Source organism: Jaculus jaculus, chromosome 1 (assembly GCF_020740685.1).
Source record: "Jaculus jaculus isolate mJacJac1 chromosome 1, mJacJac1.mat.Y.cur, whole genome shotgun sequence".
Taxonomy (NCBI): domain Eukaryota; kingdom Metazoa; phylum Chordata; class Mammalia; order Rodentia; family Dipodidae; genus Jaculus; species Jaculus jaculus.
This window is the reverse complement of record NC_059102.1, coordinates 245981251-246007324: the sequence shown is the minus strand read 5'-3', so window position 1 is coordinate 246007324 and position 26074 is coordinate 245981251. Positions and strand designations below refer to the sequence as shown.

Here is a 26074-nt window from a genome sequence, read left to right as displayed (position 1 = left end):
ATAAAGGATCCCAGTTCGACTCTCCAGGACCCACGTAAGCCAGATGCACAGGGGGCACATGCATCTGGAGTTCATTTGCAGTGGCTGGAGGCCCTCATGCACCCATTCTCTCTCTCTCTCTCTCAAATAAATAAATAAGTAAAATATATAAAAACATAACAAAACAACCTATAAACCCAAACAAACTTTTTCCTTCATCAGCTGCTTCTGATCTGGTGGTAACTGCTACACTGACCTGAAAGTTGTCCTTTGAGTCCCACCCACGCAGTGTGACATGCACACACCCACACTCACATATACATACATGCAAAATTCATCTATCAGGTAAAAGGTAAAAGGTCAAAGGAGACATTGAAGCCGGAGGGAGTGGCTTTATGTTCCTGAACCAGATTTTAATTTTTTTTTTTTTTTTTTCGAGGTAGGGTCTCACTCTGGCTCAGGCTGACCTGGAATTCACTATAGAGTCTCAGGGTGGCCTCGAACTCTCGGCGATCCTCCTACCTCTGCCTCCCAAGTGCTGGGATTAAAGGCATGCGCCACCACGCCCGGCCTAATTTTTTTTTAATTGTGAACAAATTCCAAGTGCATGTACCCCCTTGTGTATCTAGCTTTTCATGGGCACTGGGGAATCAAACTCAGGTCATGTGTCTTTGCAGGCAAGCAACTTAACCACTAAGCCATCTCCCAGCCCCTGAATCAGATTCTTGCATAGAAAATGGTAAGGAATAGTGGTCCCCAAGCCAAGCCAAGACAATGACAAGGGAATGAGTGAACGTATACACCAAGCTTTATTGTATAGGAATCAAAACTACAGCAAAAATGTGATAGGCAGGCTTAATTACAAGCAAGAATAGCACCCAATCCAAAATGGGTTTAAATGAGGGCTGGATTCATGTGGTTTAAGTATGTTAGGGCTGTCTTTACCTATAATTGAAAGTGTCCTAAACAGATTGATTGTCTAGTGAAAGTGTAGCAGTAACCTGGAATTCTACTGAAAGATTCAGGGCTGAACAGTTGTGCTTGACCAGCAAGCCAACCACAGAGGGCATTAGAATCAGCCAGCCACGACTGAATTTTCCTAGCTACATTTTTTTCTTTTTTCTGGCAAAATTCCAGAGCCCTGGTGGACTCCTACAGCCCCAGCCATCCCCAGTCAACTGGAGCCATTCTAAGTTAACCGTACAGTTCCCAAAAGTAGGGAATTTCCCCCTAAACACTGTTTATTCATCTTTCCATTATTTGGGGAAAATACCACTATTTTAAAAAAATCTTTTGTATTTATTTATTTGAGAGAAATAGGCAGGGATAGAGAGTGAAGGAGAAAGAGAATAGGCGCACCAGGGCTTCCAACCACTGCAAACAAACTCCAGATGTGTGGGCCCCATGTGCATCTGGCTTTTGTGGGTCCTGGAGAATTGAACCTGGTCCTTTGGCTTCACAGGCAAGCGCCTGAACCTCTAAGCCATCCCTCCAGTACCTAGTTTTGTATTTCTGTTTGTGAAGACAGTGCATATTGGCTGGGGGAGGTTATTATTTTTTTTCTTAAGCTTTGTCTCTTTTCATGCTCTGCACCTCATCACTAGTTTCCTTCTTGGCATGTGTCTCTGTGGTGATTGTGTATTGACTACCCCCAGCCTCACTGGATGTAAGCTCCTAAGAGTGTGCTTACCATAATTCATAGCACCGCAGTTCTGCCTAGCATGTAACGGGTACTCAGATATTTGCTGAATCGTTATAGAAAAATACATATTATATATTTAAAAAGAGCCGTACTGGGCTGGAGAGATGGCTTAGCGGTTAAGCGCTTGCCTGTGAAGCCTAAAGACCCCGGATTGAGGCTCGATTCCCCAGGACCCATGTTAGCCAGATGCACAAGGGGGCGCATGGATCTGGAGTTCCTTTGCAGTGGCTGGAGGCCCTGGCGTGCCCATTCTCTCCCTCCCTCTCTCTCTCTCTCTTTCTCTCTATTAGACTCTTTCTCTCTCTGTCTGTCACTTTCAAATAAATAAATAAATAAAATAATTTTAAAAAAACAGAGCTGTACTGAGCAGGTGTGGTGGTGCACGCCTTTAATCACAGCACTTGGGAGGCAGAGGGAGGAGGATCACTGTTGGTTTGAGATCACCCTCAGACTACAGTGAATTCCAGGCCAGCCTGGGCTAGAGTGAGACCCTACCTTGAAAAACCAAAAAATAAAAATAGCTCTAGTGGGGCTGGAGAGATGACTCAGAGGTTAAGAGGCTTGGCCTGAATAGCCCAACAACCTGGGGTTCGATTCCCCAGAACTTACATAAAGCCAGAAGCACAAACTGATGCATGTGTCTGGAGTTTGTTTGCAGTGGCTGGAGGCCCTGGCACTGTCCATACCCACTCTTTCAGAAAAACAGACCTTTGAGAAATGTGCTCGATTAAGTTGACATTCAAGTGTGAGCCAGGGGTATAGCTCAGCTAGGCCCTGCATTCATTCTTCAGCAAACAACAATAAACAATAAAATCTGCAGTGCTTTGTCCCTGTCAAGCCAGTAAATCAGTAACTAAAATTCACAAACCATTCCACCTAGCAGTTTTCATTATTATTATTATTGTTATTGTTATTATTTTAGAAGATTCTGGTAAGGAAGAATGGCTTCACAGGGATTACCTCTGAGAACACAGACTCCAGAACCAAACAATAAGCCCTTACCTCATCTGGGAGAGTCTTCTTTTACCTCCTGGGGCTGGTGATACCATAATTAGGCCTGCCTATTACCTCTGAACACTGCCTTACAAGGCACTCCATTTAGCTCATTGTGTGGTGATTAGATCATGCACAGGAAGCTGGCTCTTTAGTTATCAGGCTCCACAGAGGAGTAGGGAGGCTTAAGATGTGTGTAAAATTAGGTTCATTTAAAGGGACAGTTTGCTGGAAAATCATAGGAATTCATCCAGCCTGTATTTATGAGGTGGATTACTCTCTAGTCCAGGCTGATCTGGAACTCACTCTGTCATATCAGGCTGACCTCAGACTGAAGTGATCCTCCTTCTTATGCCTCCCAATGCTGGGATTCAAGGCATGCACAACCATACTCGGCTGTGGCACCATATCTTGTTTCAAATTATTAAAGTGTTGTTTATTTTTTTATTCATTTATTTATTTATATTGGTTAGTTAGTTGATCTGGAACTCACTCTAGCTCAGGCTATTCTGGGACTTTTTTTTTTTTTTTTTTTTTGAGGTAGGGTCTCACTCTGACCCAGGCTGACCTGAAATTCATTATGTAGTCTCAGGGTGGTCTCAAACACATGGCGATCCTCCTACGTCTGCCTCTTGCGTGCTGGGATTAAAGGCATGTGCCACAACGCCCAGCTACTTTGGAACTTAAAGTGATCATCTTACTTCAGCTTCCTGGGATTAAAGGCATGTGCCATCATACCTGGCTGGTATTATACTTTTTTAAAAAATATTTTATTTATTTGAGAGTGAGAAAGAGGGAGAGAGAGAGAGAATGGGCATGCCAGAGCCTCCAGCCACTGCAAACAAACTCCAGACACGTGTGTCCCTTTCTGCATTTAGCTTACATGGGTCCTGGAGAGTCGAACCAGGATCCTTTGGCTTTGCAGGTAAACACCTTAACTGCTAAGCCATCTCTCCAGCCCCACTTTTTTTTTTAAAATTTAATTAATTTTTTTAATTGATATCTTCCATAATTATAGACAATAACCCATGGTAATTCCCTCCCTCCCCCCACTTTCCTCTTTAAAACTCCATTCTCCATCATATCCCCTCCTCCTCTCAATCAGTCTCTCTTTTATTTTGATGTCATGATCTTTTCCTCCTATTATGATGGTCTTGTGCAGGTAGTGTAAGGCACTGTAAGGTCATGGATATCTAGGCCATTTTGTGTCTGGAGGAATCCTACCCTTCCTTTGGCTGTTACATTCTTTCTGTCACCTCTTCCACAATGGACCCTGAGGTTTGAAAGATATGATAGAGATATTACAGTGCTGAGCACTCCTCTGTCACTTCTTCTCAGTACCATGATGCCTCTGGTTATCCCAAGGTTGCTGCCATCTGAAAAGAGAAGGTTCTCTACCAAAAGTGAGAGTAGCATTAACATATAGGTATGAACATTAAGAGAAGTGCTTGCTGGGCAGTTTGGTGAGCATAATATATGCATTTAACCAGACACCAGCAGACGTTATTCCCCCTAGGGCTCTTGACTACCCCTGTTGTCTGTTTTCAGTATCAAGGATGCATTCCCTCCCATGGAGCGGGCCTCCAGTCCAATTAGAGGGGCAGTTGTTTTCCCCCATAACAGACATGCGACTGTTGCACCCATTGGCTCATTTGGCCTGGCTGGTCAAATATAAGGCTTGCAGTGTCCACTGTTGAGTATCTCCACTGGTGATCTCTCTCTCCCATTGAATTGCATGCAGTGTAGTTTTTTCTAGCTTTCTGTCAGCTGGTCTACATGGAAGAGGTTTTCAGCTCAGCTCCAGTAGGATTTCTCAGTGACCTTGCAGCCAAGTATGTGGAATCTTTAGCAGTACAGTTTTGCCAACTATTCCTGATGGGAAACCAAGAGACTTGGCAATGGCCTATAATGTTTTGGGGGCATCAAGGACCTCCTTGGCCAATAACTCACTGGAAGGTATCCCATCCCTGGCACTGCAAATTTTCTAGTAACAATCTATGGCTTCTGAGTGTTCCATTGTCCAAAAAAGTAGGTTTCTGTATGATTTATTTATATCCTCTTAGAGTTTGATTAGCCCTTCCTCCACCTTTCCTTACTCAATCTCTTCCCCTGACCTCACTTAGACCTTTTCACCTCCATTAATCTGGTGTTATACTTTTATTTATTTATTTTTTTATATTTTGGGTTTTTTCCCTATAGCTTCTTTTTTTCTCAATTTTTATTACTATTTTCCATGATTATAAAAAGTATCCCATGGTAATACCCTCCCTCCCCCCCACTTTCCCCTTTGAAATTCCATTCTCCATCATATCCCCTCCCCATCTCAATCAGTCTCTCTTTTATTTTGATGTCATGGTCTTTTCCTCCTCTTATGATGGTCTTGTGTAGGTAATGTCAGGCACTATGAGGTCATGGGTCTCCAGGCTATTTTATGTATGGAAGGAGCATGTTGTATGGAGTCCTACCCTTCCTTTGGCTCTTACATTCTTTCCGTGACCTCTTCTGCAATGGACCCTGAGCCATGGAAGGTATGATAGAGATAGTTCAGTGCTGAGCACTCCTGTAACTTCTTTCCAGCACCATGATGCCTTCTGAGTCATCCCAAAGCCACTGCCATCTGAAAAGAGAAGATTCTGTACCCAAACTGAGAGTAGCATTAATATAAGGGTATAAATATTAAGAGAAGTGCTTACTGGGCAGTTTGAGAAGCATAGTATATACATTTATCCAGACATCAGCAGATGTTACACTCCTAGGGCTCATGTCTACCCCTGTTTTAAGTTTTCAGTATCAGGGATGTGTTTTCCCCCATGGAGCGGGCCTCCAGTCCAATTAGAGGGCAATTGGTTTCCACCATGACAGACATGCCACTATTGCACCTGTTGGCTCATTTGGCCTGGCTGGCCAATTATAAGGCTTGCAGTGTCCCTGTTGAGTATCTTCACTGGTAATTTCTCTTTCTCCCATTGAACTACATGTAGAATGGCTTCTTCCAGCTTTCTGTCAGCTGGTCTACATGGAGGAGGTTATCAGCTCAGTTCTAGCAGGATTTCTCAGTGGCCTTGCAGCCCAAGTATGTGGAGTCTTCAGCAATAGGGTCTTACCATCTATTCCTGGTGGGAAACCAAGGGCGTCGGCAATGGCCTATAATGTTTTGGGGGCATCAGGGACCTCCCTGGCCAACAAATATTTTGGTTTTTTGAGGTAGGGTTTCACTCTAGCTCAGGCTGACCTGAAATTTACTACGTAATCTCAGGTTGGCCTCAAACTCATGGTGATCCTCCTACCTCTGCCTCCCACCACACCCAGCTCTATTTATTTATTTTGAGAGAGAAGCAGAGACAGAGGGAGAGTGACAGAGAGAGAATGGGTGTACCAGTACCTCTAGCCACTGCAAACTCAAGACACATGAACCACCTTGTGCATCTGTCTTACATGGGTACTAAGGAATTGAACCTTGGTCCTTAGAATTAGCAGACAAGTGTCTTAACCACTAAGTCATCTCTCTGTCTGTCTCTCTTTCTTTCTTTCTTTCTTTCTTTCTTTCTTTCTTTCTTTCTTTTTAAATTTTTTAAGGTAGGGTCTCACTTTAGCCCAGGCTGACCTGGGATTCACTATGTAGTCTCAAGGGGGTCTTGAACTCACAGCAGTCCTCCTACCTCTGCCTCCCAATGCTGGGATTAAAGGCATGTGCCACCACACCCATCCACTAATTCATGTGTTTAACACCATGATATTGTAATTTTAATGAGCTCTTTCTTTTAAAGAATGTAGTGTACAGCTGGAGAGATGGCTCAACAGTTAAGGGTGCTTGCTGGCAAAGCCTGGTTGCCTGGGTTTGATTCCTCAGGACCCATGTAAAGCCAGGTGCATCAAGTGACACATGCACCTAGAGTTCATTTGCATGGCAGGAGGCCCTCACATGCCCATATCCATTTTCTCTCTCTCTCTGTCTTTCTCATTGCCTTTCTTCCTGTCTCTCAAATAAATAAAAAAAAAATTTCAAAAAGAATCTAGGGCTGGAAAGATGGCTTAGTGGTTAAGGCACTTGCCTGTGAAACCTAAGGACCATGTTTGACTCCCCAGATCCCACATAGGCCAGATATACAAGGTGATGCATGTACAAGGTCACACGTGTGCGCATGGTAGCACATGCGTCTGGAATTCTATTACAGATGCTGGAGGCCCTGGCATGACAATTTTCTCTGTCTTTCTCGCTTTCACTCTCATAAAAAATAGCCAGTCTGTTTGGGCTTGCCTCAAAAAAATAAATTTAAATTAAAAGAATGTAGTATTTTACCTGGAAGATTAAAAAAAAAAAAAAGAATAAAAATAGAGCCAGGTGTGGTGGCGCACGCCTTTAATCCCAGCACTCAGGAGGTTTAAGTAGGAGGAGTGCTGTGAGTTTGAGGCCAGTCTGAACTACAGAACGACTTCCAGGTCAGCCTGGGCTAGAGAGAAACCCTGACTCAGTAACAAGACAGACTGAAGCCATGCTACTGGCACATGCCTTTAATCTCAGAAGAGGAGATAGAGGTAGGAAGATCACTGTGAGTTTGAGGCCATCTTGGGACTACAGAGTAAATTCCAGGTCAGCCTGAGCTAGAGTGAGACCCTACCTCAATAACCCCCACCCCTCAGGGGAAAAAAAAAAAAAAAAAACGGGCTATGGAAATGGCTCAGCAATTAAAGGCACTTGCTTGCAAACTTTGACAGCCCTTTGACAGTGCAATTTCCCAGTATCCTTGTAAAGCCGGATGCACAGAGTGGCTGTATTGTACATCTGGAGATTGCTTGCAGTGCTAAGAGGCCCTGGCATACCCATTCCCTCTGTCTGTCTGTCTGTCTGTCTCTCTCTCACACACATTTTCAAATAAATCAAAAAAACAAGACACAAAAACAAAACTTACCACACTTCCTAAAACATGTACTAAAAACATAATCTTTGTCAGTTCCTCTTTCTCTTTTTATTATTATCAGTACTACCAGATTTTAGTTGGTTTGTTATAAAAAGAATTTTGAAATCCAGTTGTATTTAAAGTGGTTTTTTTGTTTGTTTGTTTTGAGGTGAGGTCTCACTGTAGCCCAGGCTGACCTGGAATTCACTACACCTGGCTTTAAATCATTTAAAAAATTTGTGTGTTTGTATGTATTTCATGGTTTCTTGCTGCTGCAAATGAATTCCAGATGCATGCTGTATCTTGTACATCTGGTTTACATGGGTCCTGGGGAATCGAACCTTGGTCTTTTGGGTTTGTAGGCAAGCACCTTAACCGCTAAGCCATCTCTCCAGTCCTAGATTGTGTATGTGTGTGTTTTTAACATTTCTTGAATTGGGAGGAATATAACAAACCCATGTGGCTATCACATGTTAAGAATGATGAATCTAGAGTGAGGTATGTTTCATCTCAAATCTAGGTTTTAGGTATTTTTAAAAATTATTTTTATTTATTTTAGAGAGATGGAGAGAGAATTGGCATGCCTTGGCCTCAGCCACTGAAATTAAATATCAGACGCTTATGCCACCTAGTGGGCATGTGCAACCTTGCGCTTACCTCACCTTTATGCATCTGGCTTATATGGAATCTGGAATCAAACATGAGTCTTTTGGCTTCACAGGCAAGCGCTTTAACAGCTAAGCCATCTCTCCAGCTTGGTATTTTCAGTTTTATGTATGTGTGTAATTTTCTTTCTTTTCAGTGCTAGAGATTGAGCTAAGCATAGGCCCTACACTGAGTTACAATACTTTGCACCTCAAATCTAGTTTTAAATTTTTCTTTTTTCTTTTTTTTTTCCTTGAGGTAGGGTCTTGCTCTAGCCCAGGCTGACCTGGAATTTACTATGTAGTCTCAGGGTGGCCTTGAACTCACAGTGATTCTCCCTACCTCTGACTCCTGAGTGCTGGGTTTAAAGGCTGCACCACCACACCCAGCTTCAGTTTTTCTATTTAATGGTAGCTAATTGTTCCTAACAGCAAGCCTCCAGCAATAGAACAATTATTGTATAAATAAATGATAGACAGATTAGGAGATTCAGAGATAGCTAAAAACTAGGAAAGAAAGAGTTCAGAAAATGGGTTAATTTACCTATTTCATTTTGGGCAGTTCATCAGTATGCACATGTGGAAAGGTACTCTAGTTTCCTCTTCTGGTTTCAACCTATCACGTGCTTTTATTGCCCTAGTAAGCATGATGCAGAGCTAAAACCATGTACTTTAAAAAGAAATTATTCAGACAAGACTGTCAGTTCTGCTAACTGCCTGGTGCTGGACCACAGAATGTCTCCCCATGTCCTTTTTCCTAGGTGTATGTGGTGGGGAATGAACCTCTCCCAGTGTTGTTGGATGCCCTGCTTCCGGTCCTGGGGATGCTCTTCTCTCTCTACTGTTTTACCTGGCAGAGTGTGTCTCACATAAGGTAAACAATTAACAGAACTTTATTTGCTTATAAATAGAATGTTATTTGTTTATAAGTAGTGAAGCTTTGTCTTAGGCTGCTTTATTATTTCCTTTTGAAAATGAGGAAAAGAGATTGGAGAGGTGGCTCAATGCTTAAGACATTTACCTGCAAATCCTAACTATCTGGGCTCAATTCCCCAGTGCCCATGTAAAGCCAGATGCACAAAGTGGCACATGTGTCTGGAGTTCATTTGCAGGGGCTGGAGACCCTACAGTGCCTATTATCTAATCTGACTTTCTCTCTCTCTCTCTCTCTCTGCTTGCAAATGAATTTTTTTTTTTTTTTCGGGGGTGAGGGATTTGGTTGTTGAGGTAGGGTTTCACTCTAGCTCAGACTGACCTGGAATTCACTGTGTAGTCTCAGGTGGCCTCATACTCATGGCGATCCTCCTACCTCTGCCTCCCAAATGCTGGGATCAAAGGTATATGCCACTATGACAAGCAATACAAATGAATATTTAAAAATATTTTTATTTATTTGAGAGTGAGGAGAGAGAATGGGTGTGCCAAGATCTCCAGCCACTGCAAACAAACTCCAGATGCATGTGCCACCTTGTGCATTTGGCTTATTTGAGTCCTGGGGAATTGAACATAGGTCCTTTGGCTTTGTAGGCAAGGGCCTTAACCACTAAGCCATTTCCCCAGCCCACAAATGAATATTTTTTTTGTTTTTGTTTTTGTTTTTGTTTTTTGTTTTTCAAGGTAGGGTCTCACTCTGGCTCAGGCTGACCTGGAATTCACTATGTAGTCTCAGGATGGCCTCAAGCTCTTGGTGATCCTCCTACCTCTGCCTCCCGAGTGCTGGGATTAAAGGCGTGCGCTACCACACCTGGCTACAAATGAATATTTTTTAAAACTCAGGAAAACATTTGAGGATCCTCTTACTATACTTAGCCAAAAAAGAAAGATTTTGCAGATCAAAGGGAATTGGACCTAGTTTTTAAAATAACTTGCTTTCACCTGCCTTTAAAGAGAAAAAGATGCCACTGTTGATCAGTGTGAACACTAATTCTGTGTGTAGGAAGGAAGGAATAGGTGATAGATCATAATGACCTTTGGCAACTTGGAAACCAAGTTTGAAAATGAGAATGGAGCAGATTGGAACTTACCCTGGGATTTGGTATTAATGATGCAGAGTATTGCTTAGTTCTTCAGAAAATACCTTCTTGTATTAAAGGGATTTTGTTGTTGTTTTGATTTGTGGTTTTTGGGTTTTGTTGTTATTGTTGTTATTGTTGTTATTTGTGTTTCTGAAGTAGGATCTCGCTCTAGCTCAAGCTGACCTGGAATTCACTATATAGTCTCATGGCGATCCTCCTACCTCTGTCTCCCAAGTGCTGGAATTTAAGGCATGTGCCACTATGCCCAGCTGATTAGAGTTTTAAATAATTCATTTACTAGTGAGCGCTTTTTTTTTTTTTTGTTTTTTGTTTTTTGTTTTTTTGAGGTAGGGTCTCACTCTAGTTCAGGCTGACCTGGAACTCATTATGTAGTCTTAGGGTGGCCTCAAACCACGCCCAGCTAGTGAGTGTATTTTAACAGTGACTTATTGTATTTCTTCCTCCTGTAGAAATGTCTGGCTTTCTCGAGTCCTATAGAATTCTGATTTTGGAGAGGCTTCGGAAGTAGCCCAGTGGTTGAGCACATGCCTGGCATGTATAATGCTCTGTGTTTGACCCTCAGAATCACAAAAATGAACAAATAACCCTTGAAATTCTGATATTTTTGGTGTTTTCCCCGTTGTAATCTGATGTAAAAATAGTAGTTCTTCCCAAGATCACTATGAGGAGTAAATCTGACTAGACTGCTTAGCACAGCCCCTGGCAAGGAGGTCCAGTAAATCACAACTGTCATTAGCTTGCTTGCTAAGCAGGCAAGAAAGATACTCAGACCTGCAAGGTTTTTTTTTGGACAAGATGCCCTGTAGCCCAGGCTAGCCTCCAACTCAGTATGTAGCTGAGAATGACCCTGAAATTATAACCTTCCTGCCTCTACCACCTGAATGCTGGCTACAGCTGTTTACCACCACTCCTGGTCTTATTCCATACTGGGGCTTGAACCCAGGGCTTCTGTCCACTGTATACCCCCAGCCCAGCCATGCTTATTACTCAAAGCTTCCATTCTGCCTTTTGGATCTGCAGCTTTCAGTTGTCACATTGCTGGAGCCTATGGCAACAGTGGCAATAAGGCATGCAGTAGATGATGGAGTCTCTAAATACATGAAACAGGTTTTAAAGGACTGCCTATATAGTAACTTGGTTTTTTACTCGCAGCATTGTTATGTCCTCTTCTTTGTAAATTAAGAGGTCAATGTCTATTCCATTTCTCTCCAAGTTGGTTGACAGATAAAAGAAGAAGATCCATCAATATCTTATCAATAGGCTATTTCTTGGTCACCAACTCTTGGTCCCATTGAGACTAGATGGCTTTTATCAGTGCAAGCTTTCATTCACAATGACTGATTTAAAGGTACACTTGGAATTAAAAAAGAAAAAAAATCTCATGGACTCGTGTGGCATACTACAGCTTCTGGAGCCCAGGATTAGTCAGAGTTTCAGCGTCTTTGCATTCTCACATTCATGAGACCCATACTCCGCCTCGCTGCCTCTCAGTAGTACTCAGCGATTGTGCCAGTATTCCAAATGCAGTAGAACCTGACAGTCTTTCTTTCTTTTTTTATGCTAGCTTGTTAGCTGCATAGAGTAAGATGACAAGCCATTCATAACTGCTTTTTCTGCCAGGTCATTTTGCCAAGAGATCTTATTATGGATTCTGAGGAAGCTGGAAAGGAAAAAGGCAGTTTCCAGCCTGAAAGGATTTGCAGGATTGGACAAAGCTGTGCCCTCTCTCCATCCTCAGTGTCAGTTCAAAGCTGCCACCCAAGGTGGCATTATGATTACCATCAAAGAGGCCATTAGGTGAGTTCACCCATTTACTACTTAACTGTCCAGATCTAATTTTACCTAACATGCTATTCTGGTACTCAGCCACAAGGGGGCGCAGGTAGAAAAGAAACTAGGCACTCTAGTAGGTGAGGTGCTTGCTATATTTAATCTAAATGAAACCAGAACCTTAAATGATCCTGTTTTTTTTCCCCCCCACAAGATGCCAGCTAATAGAAGGTGCAACTTACTGAAGTCTCACAGCTCTGCATCACAAGTCCTCTCACTTTGCCAGTGAACACAGTAAAGGGCAGCATATGCGCACCCTTAACACCAGAATAATCCAGTTCTGTTTCTGACTCACAGAATGGGGTGTGTGTATATTCATAGTCAGGCTTATTCTTAAAATTGTTTGGTAGCTTTCTTTATGATAACGTTATATGGAAGTTTGTTCTTATAGGAGTCAAGTAGAAAGTACTTAGTAGATATTAGTGGAATGGATAATTTATCTCTCCAATATTTCACAAGCATTTTATTTTTTTTGTGGTACTGAGGATTGAACCCAGGATCACATGCGTGCTAGGCAACTGCGCTACCTCTAACCACACAAGTATATATTTTACATATTAGTTCCACTTTCTGGTTGGTCTGTGGAGGATGCTATCTCCTCAGAATCCTAAGTTCCTAGTGGTCATAGACTATGTAGTATTTAGTGGTCCAGATACCCTGTTGAATTTCACATCATGATCAAAGTGCTTCTGTTTATTACAGCAGTAGTATATGTTTTCCCCACTGTCTGTTGCTATAAAGTGGGTCATTAGATAGATTCAGAATTCCTTTGAATGATATCCAAGGCCCTCTGGGATCATGGCAGTCTTCTGTCTGTTCTTCCTCAGAAACCAGAATACTTAAGAAATAGTAGTAACTGATGAACCTAATAAGGGTACCAAACTGACTGTATTTGCTGAGTACAAAACTAATTAATAAAAAAAAAATTTAAAGAAATAATAGTAATGGTTCATCATCCTTTTTTGTTGTTGTTGTTGTTGTTTTGAGATAGCATCTCACTATGTAGTCCAAGCTCAAGCAATCCTCCTGCCTCAGCATTCCATGTGCTGGGATTATAGGTATGAGCCACCACACCTAACTCATTGTCCATTCTAAAGGCAACTTTCAAGGTAAGAGAATTGCTGTAAGTTCAAGGCCAGCTTGGACTGTAGAGTGAGTCTCAGATCAGCTTGGCTACAGTGAGTCCCTGCTTCAAAAAAAACAAAAAAAGGAAAGAAAGAAAGACCAACTTTCTTCATCAGTCTTTCCTATATGAGCAAATGATCTTGCAAGACATAGTAACTTAGTTTCTAAAAATAAATACTTAAAAACATTTTCAACATAGAGAAAAAGGAAAATAATGCCAGGCCTGGCAGCTCATACCTACCGTCTCACTCGGGAAGCAGAGGTAGGAGGATCACTGTGAGTTTGAGGCCAGGCTGGGGCTACAGAGTGAGTTCCAGGTCAGCCTGAAGCACAGGGAGACCCTGCCTCAAAAAAAAAAAAAAAGAAAGAAAGAAAGAAAGAAAGAAAGAAAGAAAGAAAGAAAGAAAGAAAGAAAGAAAGAAAGGAAAAGAAAAGAAAAGGAAAGAAAAGAAAAGAAAAGAAAAGAAAAGAAAAGAAAAGAAAAGAAAAGAAAAAGAAAGAAAAGAAAAAGAAATTTTAAAAATTGAAGTCTCTTTAATGATTAACTGTATAGAAAGTTACTATGAAATTTCAAGAAAAGACTATCTCTATGACAATGGCAAGAACAAGCCTACCCTGTATTGCAGTGATGAAGATGAAGATGAAGCCCTGTACCAGAAAGTGTCCTCAGAGCAGAGCCAGGTGGAGCATCTTGGGGACTTGCTGTCCCACTGTCAGGAGTGTGGTGTGGCCGGGGATTTTTTCATCTTCTGTTTGAAGGTAAGAACTCCATACAGTTCACAGTCAGCTTTGTTCTGGGGCAGTCTCAGGAGGACTTCAAATTCCCAAGGAATTTATAATTTTAGGTCCTAAAATTTAAGGTCCAATTTAGAGATCAGGAGTAGAAGGCTGACTTAGAATCTACTATGTAGTCTCAGGCTGACCTCAAACTCACAGCCATCCACCTACCTCAGCCTCCCCATTGCTGGGTTTAAAGGTATGCACCACCATGCCTGACCATTTATTTTTTTGATAGTCTTTGGGTTGGCAGACAATGGTGTGGATGTGGTCTACTTTGCAGGGTAATTTGCACTGAAATGTTGGAAATGAACAAAGCAGAATTATGATCTATGAAAGGGTTAATCTTTGCTGCATGTTGACAGTGAGAGGCCTTTTGAAGTTAATAGCAGGTTTTACAGCTAGGGAGTAATCCCTGATCCTTTCCGCTGCCTTCTGTCAGGTCTTTGGAAGGGAGATTTAGCAGTTTTGCCTCCCTCATTTCCCTCTGTAGCCACTTGAAGCCTTTCCTAGGTTTCTCTCTTAAGTGAAGTGCCAGTCACTGTGTTTCCATTTGTCCTCACCTCCAGTAGTGACTTGTACCCCATCATGTTAGCTCTGCCTGATAGCTGCTGGCGTGCTCCAGCCTCGCCTCCCTGCTCTTTAAAGAGTTCCCTAAGAGAATGCCTGCTTGCCTGCACTCAAGGTTGGGTGGCCGGCAAGAATGCAAGAAGGCAATCATTTCTAGAACTAGAAGTGGGAACATGTTTGTGGTTTTTCTTTAAACTTAACTTTTTTTTTTTTTTTTTTTCAGGGTAGGATCTCACTGTAGCTCAGGCTGACCTGGAATTCACTATGTAGTCTCAGGGTGGCCTCAAACTCATAGCAATCCTCCTACTTCTGCCTCCCAAGTGCTGGGATTAAGGATGTGTGCTACCACACCCAGCCAATTTTTTTTATTATTTGTTTGAGAGAGAGGCAGCTAGAGAGAGAATGGGTATGTCAGAGCCTCTAGCCAGTGCAAACAAACTCCAGACACATGTACCACCTCTTGCATCTGTCTTTACGTGGGTACTGGGAAATTTAATTTAAGCCCTTTGCCTTTGCAGGCAAACGCCTTAATTGTTATGTGATCTCTCCTTCCCAGGAACACGTTTTTTGTTGTTTTATTTATTTTTATTTTTATTTGGTTTTCAGAGGTAGAGTCTCACTCTAGCTCAGGCTAACTGGGAATTCACTATGTAATCTCAGGGTGGCCTCAAACTCATGGCAATCCTCCTACCTCTGCCTCCTGAGTGTTTGAATTAAAGGCATGCACCATCATTCCCGGCTCCAGGAACACATTTTTTTTAAAAGATTTTATTTATTTATTTATTTATTTATTTGAGAGTGACAGACACAGAGAGAAAGACAGATAGAGGGAGAGAGAGAGAATGGGCGCGCCAGGGCTTCCAGCCTCTGCAAACGAACTCCAGACGCGTGCGCCCCCTTGTGCATCTGGCTAACGTGGGACCTGGGGAACCGAGCCTCGAACCGGGGTCCTTAGGCTTCACAGGCAAGCGCTTAACCGCTAAGCCATCTCTCCAGCCCCAGGAACACATTTTTGATGCCTTTTTTCCTCCCATGTTCATTTCCATCTCCATCCCAGCCACTCATTCTAAATAATATACCAAGGGGCCATGTGCTTAATTGTATGTTTTAAAATTTTTTTCTAAAAACATTCTTTAAAAAGTTCTTGGGCCAGGTGTGGTGGCGCATGCCTTTAATCCTAGCATATTGAGGCCTTGAGTTCAAGATTGCATAGTGAATTCCAGGTCAGCCTGGGCTAAAGTGAAACCCTACCTTACCTTGGGGGAAAAAAAATCAAATTAGCTAGGTGTGGTGCATACCTTTAATCCCAGCACTCAGAAGGTTAAGGTAAGAGCATTTCTATGAGCTCAAGGCCAGCCTGAGCTACAGATTGAGTTCCAGATCAGCCTGGGCTAGAATGAGACCCTCTATCTCACCTCCCCCTTCAAAAAATGTTAAGTGGGGCTGGAGGGATGGCTTAGCAGTTAAGGCGTTTGCCTGCAAAGCCATAGGACCCTGGTTCGATTCTCCAGGACCCACATTAGCCTGATGCACAAGGGGGCGCACGCGTCTGGAGTTTGTTTGCAATGGATGGAGGCCCTGATGCACCCATTCTCTCTCTCTCCCTCTTTCTCTGTCAAATAAATAAATAAACATATATATTTTTTTTAAAGTTAAGTGATTAAGACAGAATTTCCAACAAATTCTGAAATGGCCCTAAACATACGTGTTTATTGTGTGAAGAGGTGATCTCAGCCCATCCACACTTCATGGCTAAGAATGGTTTTACAATTTCTTTACAATTCAGTATCAGTAAATGTTTGATTCCTGTGCCTGTTTTAAGTAAATCTGGGTTTGCATGAACATTTCTCTGGGGAAAAGGAGCTATAAGTGGAAATGTTTAAGAAGCCCTGCTCTAAACTGGGAAAACCCCATATTGGCCTGATTGACATTTTGGGCTAGAGAAATGTTTGCTCGTGGAGTGGTTCTCTTGTTCAATATAGGATATTTAGTAGCATCTGTGACCTCTACCCACTAGATGTCTGTGTTACATCCCAATTATGACAACCCAAATGCCCTGCAGACATGTAAAATGTCCCCGGGGGAGGAAGATTACCCAGACACAGTGGAACACCATTGCTCTAAGCTGTCAGTTACTGTGGTGAAGCACTAATTGTTGGGGAACTTGAGGTTTCCCTTCCTAAGGAGGTTTACAAGGCAGAGGTCCATCCATAAACCTACAGCAAGGAAAGATCCACTAGTGGGAAGGGTCTTTCATGGTTTCTAAAAGGACTTTGGCAAAGTTCTGTGGCCTGAGGTATTAGTTTAAGGAAGGCTGGAGGTAGAAATTATCAAAATACTCATAGAAAAAAAGCCTGTCAAGCCAGTTCTTTGTGCTTGTGTGTGTATGTGTTATTATGAACTTGCTCATATGTGGAATTATAATATGCATATTATTCTATAGCCTTTTTCTTTCAATACTAAGAATTGAACCCAGGGCCTTATCCTTGCTTGGCAAGTGCTCTAACACTGAATTGTACCCTTAACTCTTTCTATTATTTTTTTGTTTTGTTTTTTCAAGATAGGGGTCTCACTGCAGCCCAGGCGGGCCTGGAATTCATTGTGTAGTCTCAGGTGGCCTCAAACTCATGGTGATCCTCTTACCTTGGCCTCCTGAGTGCTGGGATCAAAGGTGTGTACCACTTTCCTGGCCTACCTTACATTAAAATTTTTTTTTTTATTTGAGAGAGAGAAAGATACAGATAGAGAGAGAGAATGGGCATGCCAGGGCCTCCAGCCACTGCAAACTCCAGATGCATGTGCCACCTTGTGCATCTGGCTTACATGGGTCCTGAGGAATTGAACCTAGGTCCTTTGGCTTCGTGGGCCTTAACTGCTAAGCAAATTCTCCAGCTGCATTTTTTTTTAACAGTATCTTTGAGATCTATGTTAGTATCCAGATAGATCTCATTCATTTGTTTTAACTGTTGTTATACAATAAATAGATCCCTCTTAAAACTTTAGTTTTTGGGCTGGGGAGATGGCTTAGCGGTTAAGCACTTACCTGTGAAACCTGAGGACCCCAGTTCAAGGCTCGATTCCCCAAGACCCACGTTAGCCAGATGCACAAGGGGGCGCACGCGTCTGGAGTTCGTTTGCAGTGGCTGGAGACCCTGGCGTGCCCATTCTCTCTCTCTCAATGTCTCTCTGCCCCTTTCTATCTCTGTCTGTCACTCTCAAATAAATAAACCAAAAAATTAAAAATTAAAAAATTAAAAATTAAAAAAAAAACTTTAGTTTTTTTCACTAGAGAAATTCTGCATGTTTTATTTTATTTGTTTATTTGTAAAACAGAGAGAATGGGCACACCAGGGCCTCTAGCCACTGCAAATGAACTCCAGATGCATGCGCCACCTTGTGCATCTGGCTTATGTGGGTCCTGGGGAATCAAACCTGGGTCCTTAGGATTCTCAGGTAAACACCTTATCTGCTAAGCCATCTCTCCAGCCCTCTCTTTTGTGTGTTTTGTTTTGTTTTCAAAATAGGGTCTCGCTCTAGCCCAGGATGGTCTGGAACTCATGGCAATCCTTCTACCTCTGCTTCCCGAGTATGCTAGGATCAGAGGCATGCACCACCACGCCAGGCTAAGCCCTTAGTTTTACTGGCTTTTTCTTCACCTCTTTCCTCCTGTACTTCCAGGAGTTGACTCTTCTGGCTGTGGACAGTGAAGCAGAGTTGAAGCCTGAGCCCGTCTGTAGCCCCAGCCTCTTGGAGTTCGAGCGATACCACACTCTTGCAGAAGGCCAGGAGCGGAAGGTGCTGGTCCTGCACTTGCTGGCTGTTCTGTGTGAGAGAATGTCCGAGCAGATATTTACAAACATCACTCAGGTCAGTTCTGGATCCAGCCTGGTGGCATTTTGGTTTCCTCACAGTCTTTCCCAAAAAAGTCCAAACTTGTTATTCAGAATACAGTTTGATGGTACCTACCTCTTTCTTTCTTGGAATTTCGGTTAAACATGGAACTTATTAAGCTCACACTAGGCCAACTGAATGTCAACCTTTAATCGATCCTGGGAATCCACATGTTGAAATTTTAGTGCACACAAAACTTTGAGAACTGTTCTGCATATGTACATGTTATGTCGCAGTACTTTACAACTTTGAGGGCAGATAAAATCACTCTGGTGGTTAGTCTCCTTTTAGAGACTTTGATTTAGCATACCTCCATGATAACCTAAGGTCTTTTTGTTATTAAGCTCCACCTGTGCCAAAAGTTGAGCATGATTAGAAATTCAAATTTGAAAAAAAATTATACTAAGGTCACTTAATTTTTTTTTCCTTTTGGTTTCTGAGGTAGTCTTGCTGTAACCCATACTGACCTGGAACTCACTATGTAGTCTTCGGCTGGCCTTGAGCTTATGGCCATCCTCCTACCTCTGCCTCCCAAGACCTGGATTTAAAAGTTTATTCCACCACACCCAACCACTTTAATTTTAATAGGTCATCTGACTCACATTTTATCTCCATAGTGTCCTGTGAACGTTTAAAATTTCCCTCCCCTGCCAAGTAGAATCTCATGCTAGCTCAGGCTGACCCAGAACTTACTCTGTATTTCCAGGTTGGCCTTGAACCCACAGCCATCCTCCTTCCTCTGCTTTTCAAGTTCTGGGATTAAAGGCATGAGCTACCACACCCGGCTTTAAGGTATTTTAAAAAAATACTTTCAAGATAGTGTTGCTATGTGAGTCAGTAACTGAGTCTTATTGGCTCAGACTTTATTTTTGCAACCATTTTAAAAAGCAGGAAATAAAAGTAATTAGGCACAGGCCATGCATCCACCGTATTTTACCACTTCACCAGGATTAGTTGTTGCCTGGCTGGGGAATAGTCAGTTGTAAGATGGTATGATTGTCACGCTTAAATCTGATTCTCCAGCTCTTTGTGTGGCTGTCATTGTCATCTGCCTTCTGGGGTTGCTAAGCAGCATTTCACTATAGCTCCTGCTGAGAAAATTTGCAGCTGCCCGTCAGCTCTGACTTACCCTCCCTGCTTAACGAGAAGAGAAGTACTCCCGTGATTTTTCCCCGGCCTCTTATTCCTTCAGTTCACTGACCCCATGTTACTCCTTACAGCTATTTGTTTCTCTCATGTTTATATCCATTTCCTGAAGACTTTTTCATCCAGACCTTATGTTTTTGTCTCAGGATGCCAGTTGGGAAGGGAAATGGGCTAAAAACTGATATGACTTGAGCTTTTGCACTTATCTCCTTTAGTCCTAATTAAGGAACAATGGTGTCGGGCTGGTACAAAAAGGATTTGACTCATTACGTTATCCTTGACTAAGGTTAAAATATACCAGAACAGAAAGAACCACAAAGAGGTATCAGGTTGCACTGAGTGCTCTTATTAATGCCAGGGATGACGTTGGCATGTTATTTTGAAACACACACATACATATAGATAAAATAATTTATAAATAATTTTATTGAAATTAACAACGAAGGGGGCTGGAGAGATGGCTTAGTGTTTAAGGAGCTTGCCTATGAACCCTAAAGATCCAGGTTGGATTCCCCAGGACCCACGTAAGCCAGATGCACAAGGTGGCACATGTGTCTGGAGTTCTTTTGCAGTGGTGAGAGGTCCTGGCATGCCCATTCTCTCTCTCTGCCTCTTTATCGCTCTCTCTCTCTCAAATAAATGCATAAATAAAACTTTATTTTCAAAATGAAGGGGTTTTAGCATAGGAAAAACAAAATCAAAGAATTAGCAAAAATGTCATAGTATTGTTTTTTTGTTTGTTTGTTTTATTTTTCAAAGTAGGGTCTCACTCTATTTCAGGCTGACCTGGAATTCACTACGTAGTCTCAGGATGGCCTCAAACTTACAGCGATACTCCTACCTCTGCCTCCTAAGGGCTGGGATTAAAAATGTGTGCCACCATGCCCGGCTAGTATTGCATTTTAATTGGAAATATTACTATGACCTCACGGTTAATATTTCTCTCTCCTTGTTTTTTGTTTTTTTTTTAGGTAGGGTCTCACTCTAGCCTAGGCTGACCTGGGATTCACTATGTAGTCTTAGGGTGGCCTTGAACCATGGTGATCCTCCTACCTCTGCCTCCCAAGTGCTGGGATTAAAGGCGTGCACCACCACACCCAGCTCATTCTTTCTGTTTTTTTTTTGGGGGGGAGGGGTTGGTTGTTTGATTTTGGTTTTTCGAAGTAGGGTCTCACTCCAGCCCAGGCTGACCTAGAATTCACTGTCTAGTCTCAGAGTGGTCTGGAACTCACAGCAATCCTCTTACCTTTGCCTTCTGAGTGCTGGGATTAAAGGCATGTACCACCATGACCAGCTTTATTTCTGTTTCTTTTTTTCTTTTTTTTAATTTCAAATTTTTATTAACAACTTCCATGATTATAAAAAATACCCCATGGTAATACCCTCTCTCCCCCCACTTTCCCCTTTGAAACTCCATTCTCTATCATATCCCCACCCCATCTCAATCAGTCTCTTTTATTTTGATGTCATGATCTTTTCCTCCTATTATGATGGTCTTATGTAGGTATTGTCAGGCACTGTGAGGTCATGGATATCCAGGCCATTTTGTGTCTGGAGGAGCACGTTGTAAGGAGTCCTACCCTTCCTTTGGCTCTTATATTCTTTCCACCACCTCTTCTGCATTAGACCCTGAGCCTTGGAAGGTGTGATAGAGATATTGCAGTGCTGAGCACTCCTGTCACTTCTTTCCAGCACCATGATGCCTTCTGAGTCGTCCCAAGGTCACTGCCATCTGAAAAGAAGAAATTCTCTACCCAAAGTTAGAATAGCATTAATATCAGCATATGAACATTAAGTGAAGTGCTTACTGGGCTATTTCTATTCCTTAAAAATGGGTATTTCCTAGTACGGTCCACTGATAGTGCCAAGAAGCAATGGCAGTCAGCAGCAGTAAGTATCCGTAGTGCCAGATTGTAGTCTATAAATACCATTTTCTACCAAAAGTATTTGAAGCTCTTTGGGAGAGAGGTGGGTTTGAGGTCTCAGATGGAAATCATGCATTATAAGCTTTATGGCAGTTTGATGTGCCCAACTGCAAGGAAGCTATCTGAAGTTAATGGGGTCATGTCAGTAGCATTCAGGAGCCAACTTGAAGGGTCTCCCAGTGGCATTAAGCAGGACAATTGTAGCATTAAAATGAATAATGGCTGTGATGGATTAAGACACATCAAAGGCATATAAAAAAATGACTTAAAAAAACCCTCATAGGACATCTTAGGAGATTGTTAGGACATCTACTCTAGCTTGTAAATTGGCAATCGAAGGAAATGAATAAAGCATTTGTCTTGCCTTTCCTGCAGTAACTATAACCCAGTATAATCAAATAATCCATTGAGGAGAAGAGAATCACAGTGAAAAAATTCAAAAGGAGACCTAGAAAGTTACATTTTGAAAGCCTCTAATGAAATAATGGATGTAGGTAAGGATCGTCAATGTCTGCAAAACTGTCAGAGGACTGTCGCTGCACCCTTTCTTACGACTGCGTTACACCCAAAGCAATGGATTGCCCCTCTCCATATCATGACATTTTCAGATTGAAAGAACTTTTTTTTATAAAGATTTTTATTTTTATTTATTTATTTGAGAACCACAGACAGAGAAAGAGGCAGAGAGAGAGAGAGAGAAAGAGAATGGGCACGCCAGGGCCTCCAGCCACTGCAAATGAACTCCAGACGCGTGCGCCCCCTTGTGCATCTGGCTAATGTGGGTCCTGGGGAATCGAGCCTCGAACCGGGGTCCTCAGGCTTCACAGGCAAGTGCTTAACCACTAAGCCATCTCTCCAGCCCTGAAAGAACTTTTTAAAACCTGTTTAAAAAGTTTTATTTATTGAGAGAGATAAGAGAATGGGCACTCCAGGGCCTCTAGCTCACTATAAGTGAACTCCAGATGCATGTGCCACCATGTACCTATGTGGGTTCTGAGGAATCAAACCTAGGTCCTTAGACTTCATAGGCAAGTACCTTAACCACTAAGCCATCTCTCCAGTCCAAATTGAAATAAATTTTTTATTTCATTATTTTTAAATTTTTATTTATTTTTTAAGATACTTATTTCAGAGAGAGAGAGGCAAATAGAGGGAGAGAGAATGGGCATGCTAGGCATCTTCAGCCACTGCAAACAAACTCCAGACACATATGCCATCTTGAGCATCTGGCTTATGTGGGTCCTAGAGAATCCAACCTGGGTCCTTTAGCTTTGCAGGCAACCACCTTAACTGCTAAGCCATCTCTCCAGCCCTTGAAAGAATTTATTTATTTTCTTTTGGTTTTTATGTGCATATATATATATATATATATATATATATATATATATATATTTGACAGGGACAGACAGAGAAAGAGGGAGAGAGAGAGAGAGAGAGAGAGGGGGGGGGGAGGGGGAGAATGGATGCATCAGGGCCTCTAGCCACTGCAAACAAACTCCATATGCATGTGCTACCTTGTGCACCTGGTTTACATGGGTAACTGGGGAATCGAGCCTCAAACAGGGTCCTTAGGTTTCACAGACAAGTGCTTAACCTTTTGAGGTAGAGTTTCACTCTAGTCCAGGCCAACCTGGAATTCACTATGTAGTCCCAGGGTAGCCTTGAACTCATAGTGATCCTCCTACCTCTGCCTCCTGAGTGCTGGGATTAAAGGCTTGTGTGACCATGGTGACCATGCCCAGCTGAAAGAATTTTTTTTAAATATTTTATTTATTTCTTTATTTGATAAAGAGAAAGAATCAGACACAGAGAGAAAGACAGAGAAAATGGGCACATCAGGGCATCCAGCCACTGCAAACAAACTCCATATGCATGCACCCCCTTGTGCATCAGACTTACTTGGGTCCTGGAGAATCAAACTGGGATCCTTTGGCTGTGCAGGCAAACACCTTAACCGCTAAGCCATCTCTCCAGCCCCCCTTGAAAGAATTTTTAATAATTATTTTATTTTTTCTCAACATGCATTATACATGTCAATGAAAAAAATTATTTTTAAAAACATTTCATTTATTTGAGAGACAGATTTACATGTATATGTATGTATATATATAGCATCCCTTTTTCTTTTTTTTTTTTTTTTTTTGGTTTCTTGAGGTAGGGTCTCACTCTAGCCCAGGCTGACCTGGAATTCACTCTGTAGTCTCAGGGTGGCCTTGAACTCATGGCAATCCTCCTACCTCTGCCTCCCGAGTGCTGGGATTAAAGCCATGCACTACCACACCCAGCTTCTTCTTCTTCTTTTTTTAAATTAATTAATTAATTAATTTATTTATTTATTTATTTATTTGAGAGCGACAGACACAGAGAGAAAGACAGATAGAGGGAGAGAGAGAGAATGGGCGTGCCAGGGCTTCCTCTTCAAATGAACTCCAGACACGTGCGCCCCCTTGTGCATCTGGCTAACGTGGGACCTGGGGAACCGAGCCTCGAACCGGGGTCCTTAGGCTTCACAGGCAAGCGCTTAACCGCTAAGCCATCTCTCCAGCCCTTTTTTTTTTTTTAATACACAAATACCTTACTAGAAAGGCATTTCTATTTATTTGCAAGCAGAGAGAGAGAGACAGGAAGAAAGAGAGAACGGGTACTATATGGTCTGCAAATAAACTCCAGTTATATGTATGTGCCTCTTTGTGAGTCTAGCTTTACGTGAGTAGTGGGAAATCAACTTAGTTGTTCAGCTTTGCAAGCAAGTGCCTTTAACCACTGAGCCCTCTCTCAAGCCCTCCCTTAAATATTTCAACTTGAAGCTGGAGAACTGGCTTAGCAGTTAAAGTGCTTGCTTGCAAAGCCAAAGGACCCAGGTTTAATTCCCCAGGACCTATGTAAGCCAAATGCATGAGGTGGCACATGTTTGGAGTTTGTTTGCAGTGGCTGGAGGCCCTAGCACACCCATTTTCTCCCTCTTTCTCCCTGCCTCTCTCTGTCTCTAATAAATAAAATAAAACAAAATATTAAAAAAAAAAAATAAGCCAGGTGTGGTGGCACACGCCTTTAATCCCAGTGCTTGGGAGGCAGATGTAGGAGGATTGCCATGAGTTCAAGGCTACCCTGAGACTACATAGTGAATTCCAGGATATCCTGAGCTAGAATGAGACCCTACTTCAAAAAAACAAAAATAAAAATAAAAATAAAACAAGCCAATTGCATGAGACATTGTTGCAACAGTCATGGAGAGTATATTAGAAGATGTTAAGGAATTCTTACTGACTATAATCTTAGTATGGTTATGTTAAAAACAAACCTTACCTGTTAGAAATGCATGTTGAAATATTTATAGATAAAAGAGTAAATACTCAATAGAGTGTAGTGGGGGGTGGCTTATTGTCTGTGGTGGTAGGGAGAGAAATGAGGCACGCTGTGTCTGCTTCCTGATCAGGACCCTGCAAACTCCCAAGTTCTGTCATTCCACAACTATGTATTAAGGACAGCTCTGTGCCAAGGACAAAGCAGTGAACAAAACAGGCACATATCTATGCTTTCATGGAGCTGGCATTCACATAAGGAGGAAGAGATAATAAATAAGAAAGCAAAAAGATGTAATGTGTCAGATGGTGATAATTTCAATATGTAGTGTGTCAGATGGTGATCATTTCTAGAGAGAAAAATAGAGGAAAAGGAATGGTAGTAGGTGGTCATGGACAGACACACTAAGGGAATGACTTTTGAGCAAAGACCTGAAGGCAGGGAAGTAGGGAGCTATTGGGGTGTTTCTTGGAAGGGTGTTGTAGACAGAGGGAGCCTGGCCAGGGCGTGCCAAGATCAGCCAGGAGCGCAGGGTCAGTTCAGTGGAGTGAGCAAGATCCCTTTTTCTTTGCTTTTTCAGAAAACTGTCATCCTGTGTACCCGACTGTAGTTGGATTACTATAATCAGCAGAGTAGAAATGGTTCTTTATTTAAATGTTAAGTGTGTATGTGTGTGTGTGTGATAAGTAACACATGGACATTATTCAAACATAACGTGGCTGGGCCTTGTGGCACATGTCTTTAATCCCAGCACTTGGGAGGGTTACCATGAGTTTGAGGCTAGCCTGCAGCTACAGAGTTCCAGGTTAGCCTGGGCTAGAGTGAGACCTTACCTTGAAAAAGAAACAAACAAACAAACAAACAAACAAAAAAAAACATAACATGGGAGTTGAAGAAATAGCCCAGTGGATAAAGTTACTTAGTGCTCAAGCTGGAGTACCTGAGTTTGATCCCCAGAGCCTTCCTCAAAAAAAAAAAAAAAAAAAAGTGGAGGGCTAGAAAGATGGCTTAGCAGTTAAGGCGCTTGCCTGTGAAGCCTAAGGAACCAGGTTCAATTCTCCGGGTCCCATGTAAACCAGATGCACATGGTGGCACATGTATCTGGAGTTCATTTGCAGTGATTAGAGGCCCTGGCATGTCCATTCTCTCTCACTCTTTCTCCCTCTGTCTATAATAAATAAATAAATAATTTTAAAGTATTTTATTTATTTTAGGGAGAAAGAATAAGGCAGATAGAGAATGGGCACATCAGGGC

At 42.2% G+C, this 26074-nt stretch overlaps 1 protein-coding gene across 3 annotated transcripts in view; it reads left to right on the top strand.

Annotated features, from left to right (window-relative positions):
• The window catches only part of Tango6 (transport and golgi organization 6 homolog), a 250673-nt gene that overhangs the window by 40583 nt on the left and 184016 nt on the right, over window positions 1-26074 (top strand). For all 3 annotated transcript variants that reach the window (XM_045161723.1, XM_004661659.2, XR_006639598.1), the window contains 4 exons: window positions 8978-9090; window positions 11873-12049; window positions 13834-13966; window positions 18233-18421. In XM_045161723.1, coding sequence (XP_045017658.1) covers window positions 8978-9090; window positions 11873-12049; window positions 13834-13966; window positions 18233-18421 — 612 coding nt within the window. The remainder of the gene's footprint in view (window positions 1-8977; window positions 9091-11872; window positions 12050-13833; window positions 13967-18232; window positions 18422-26074) is intronic.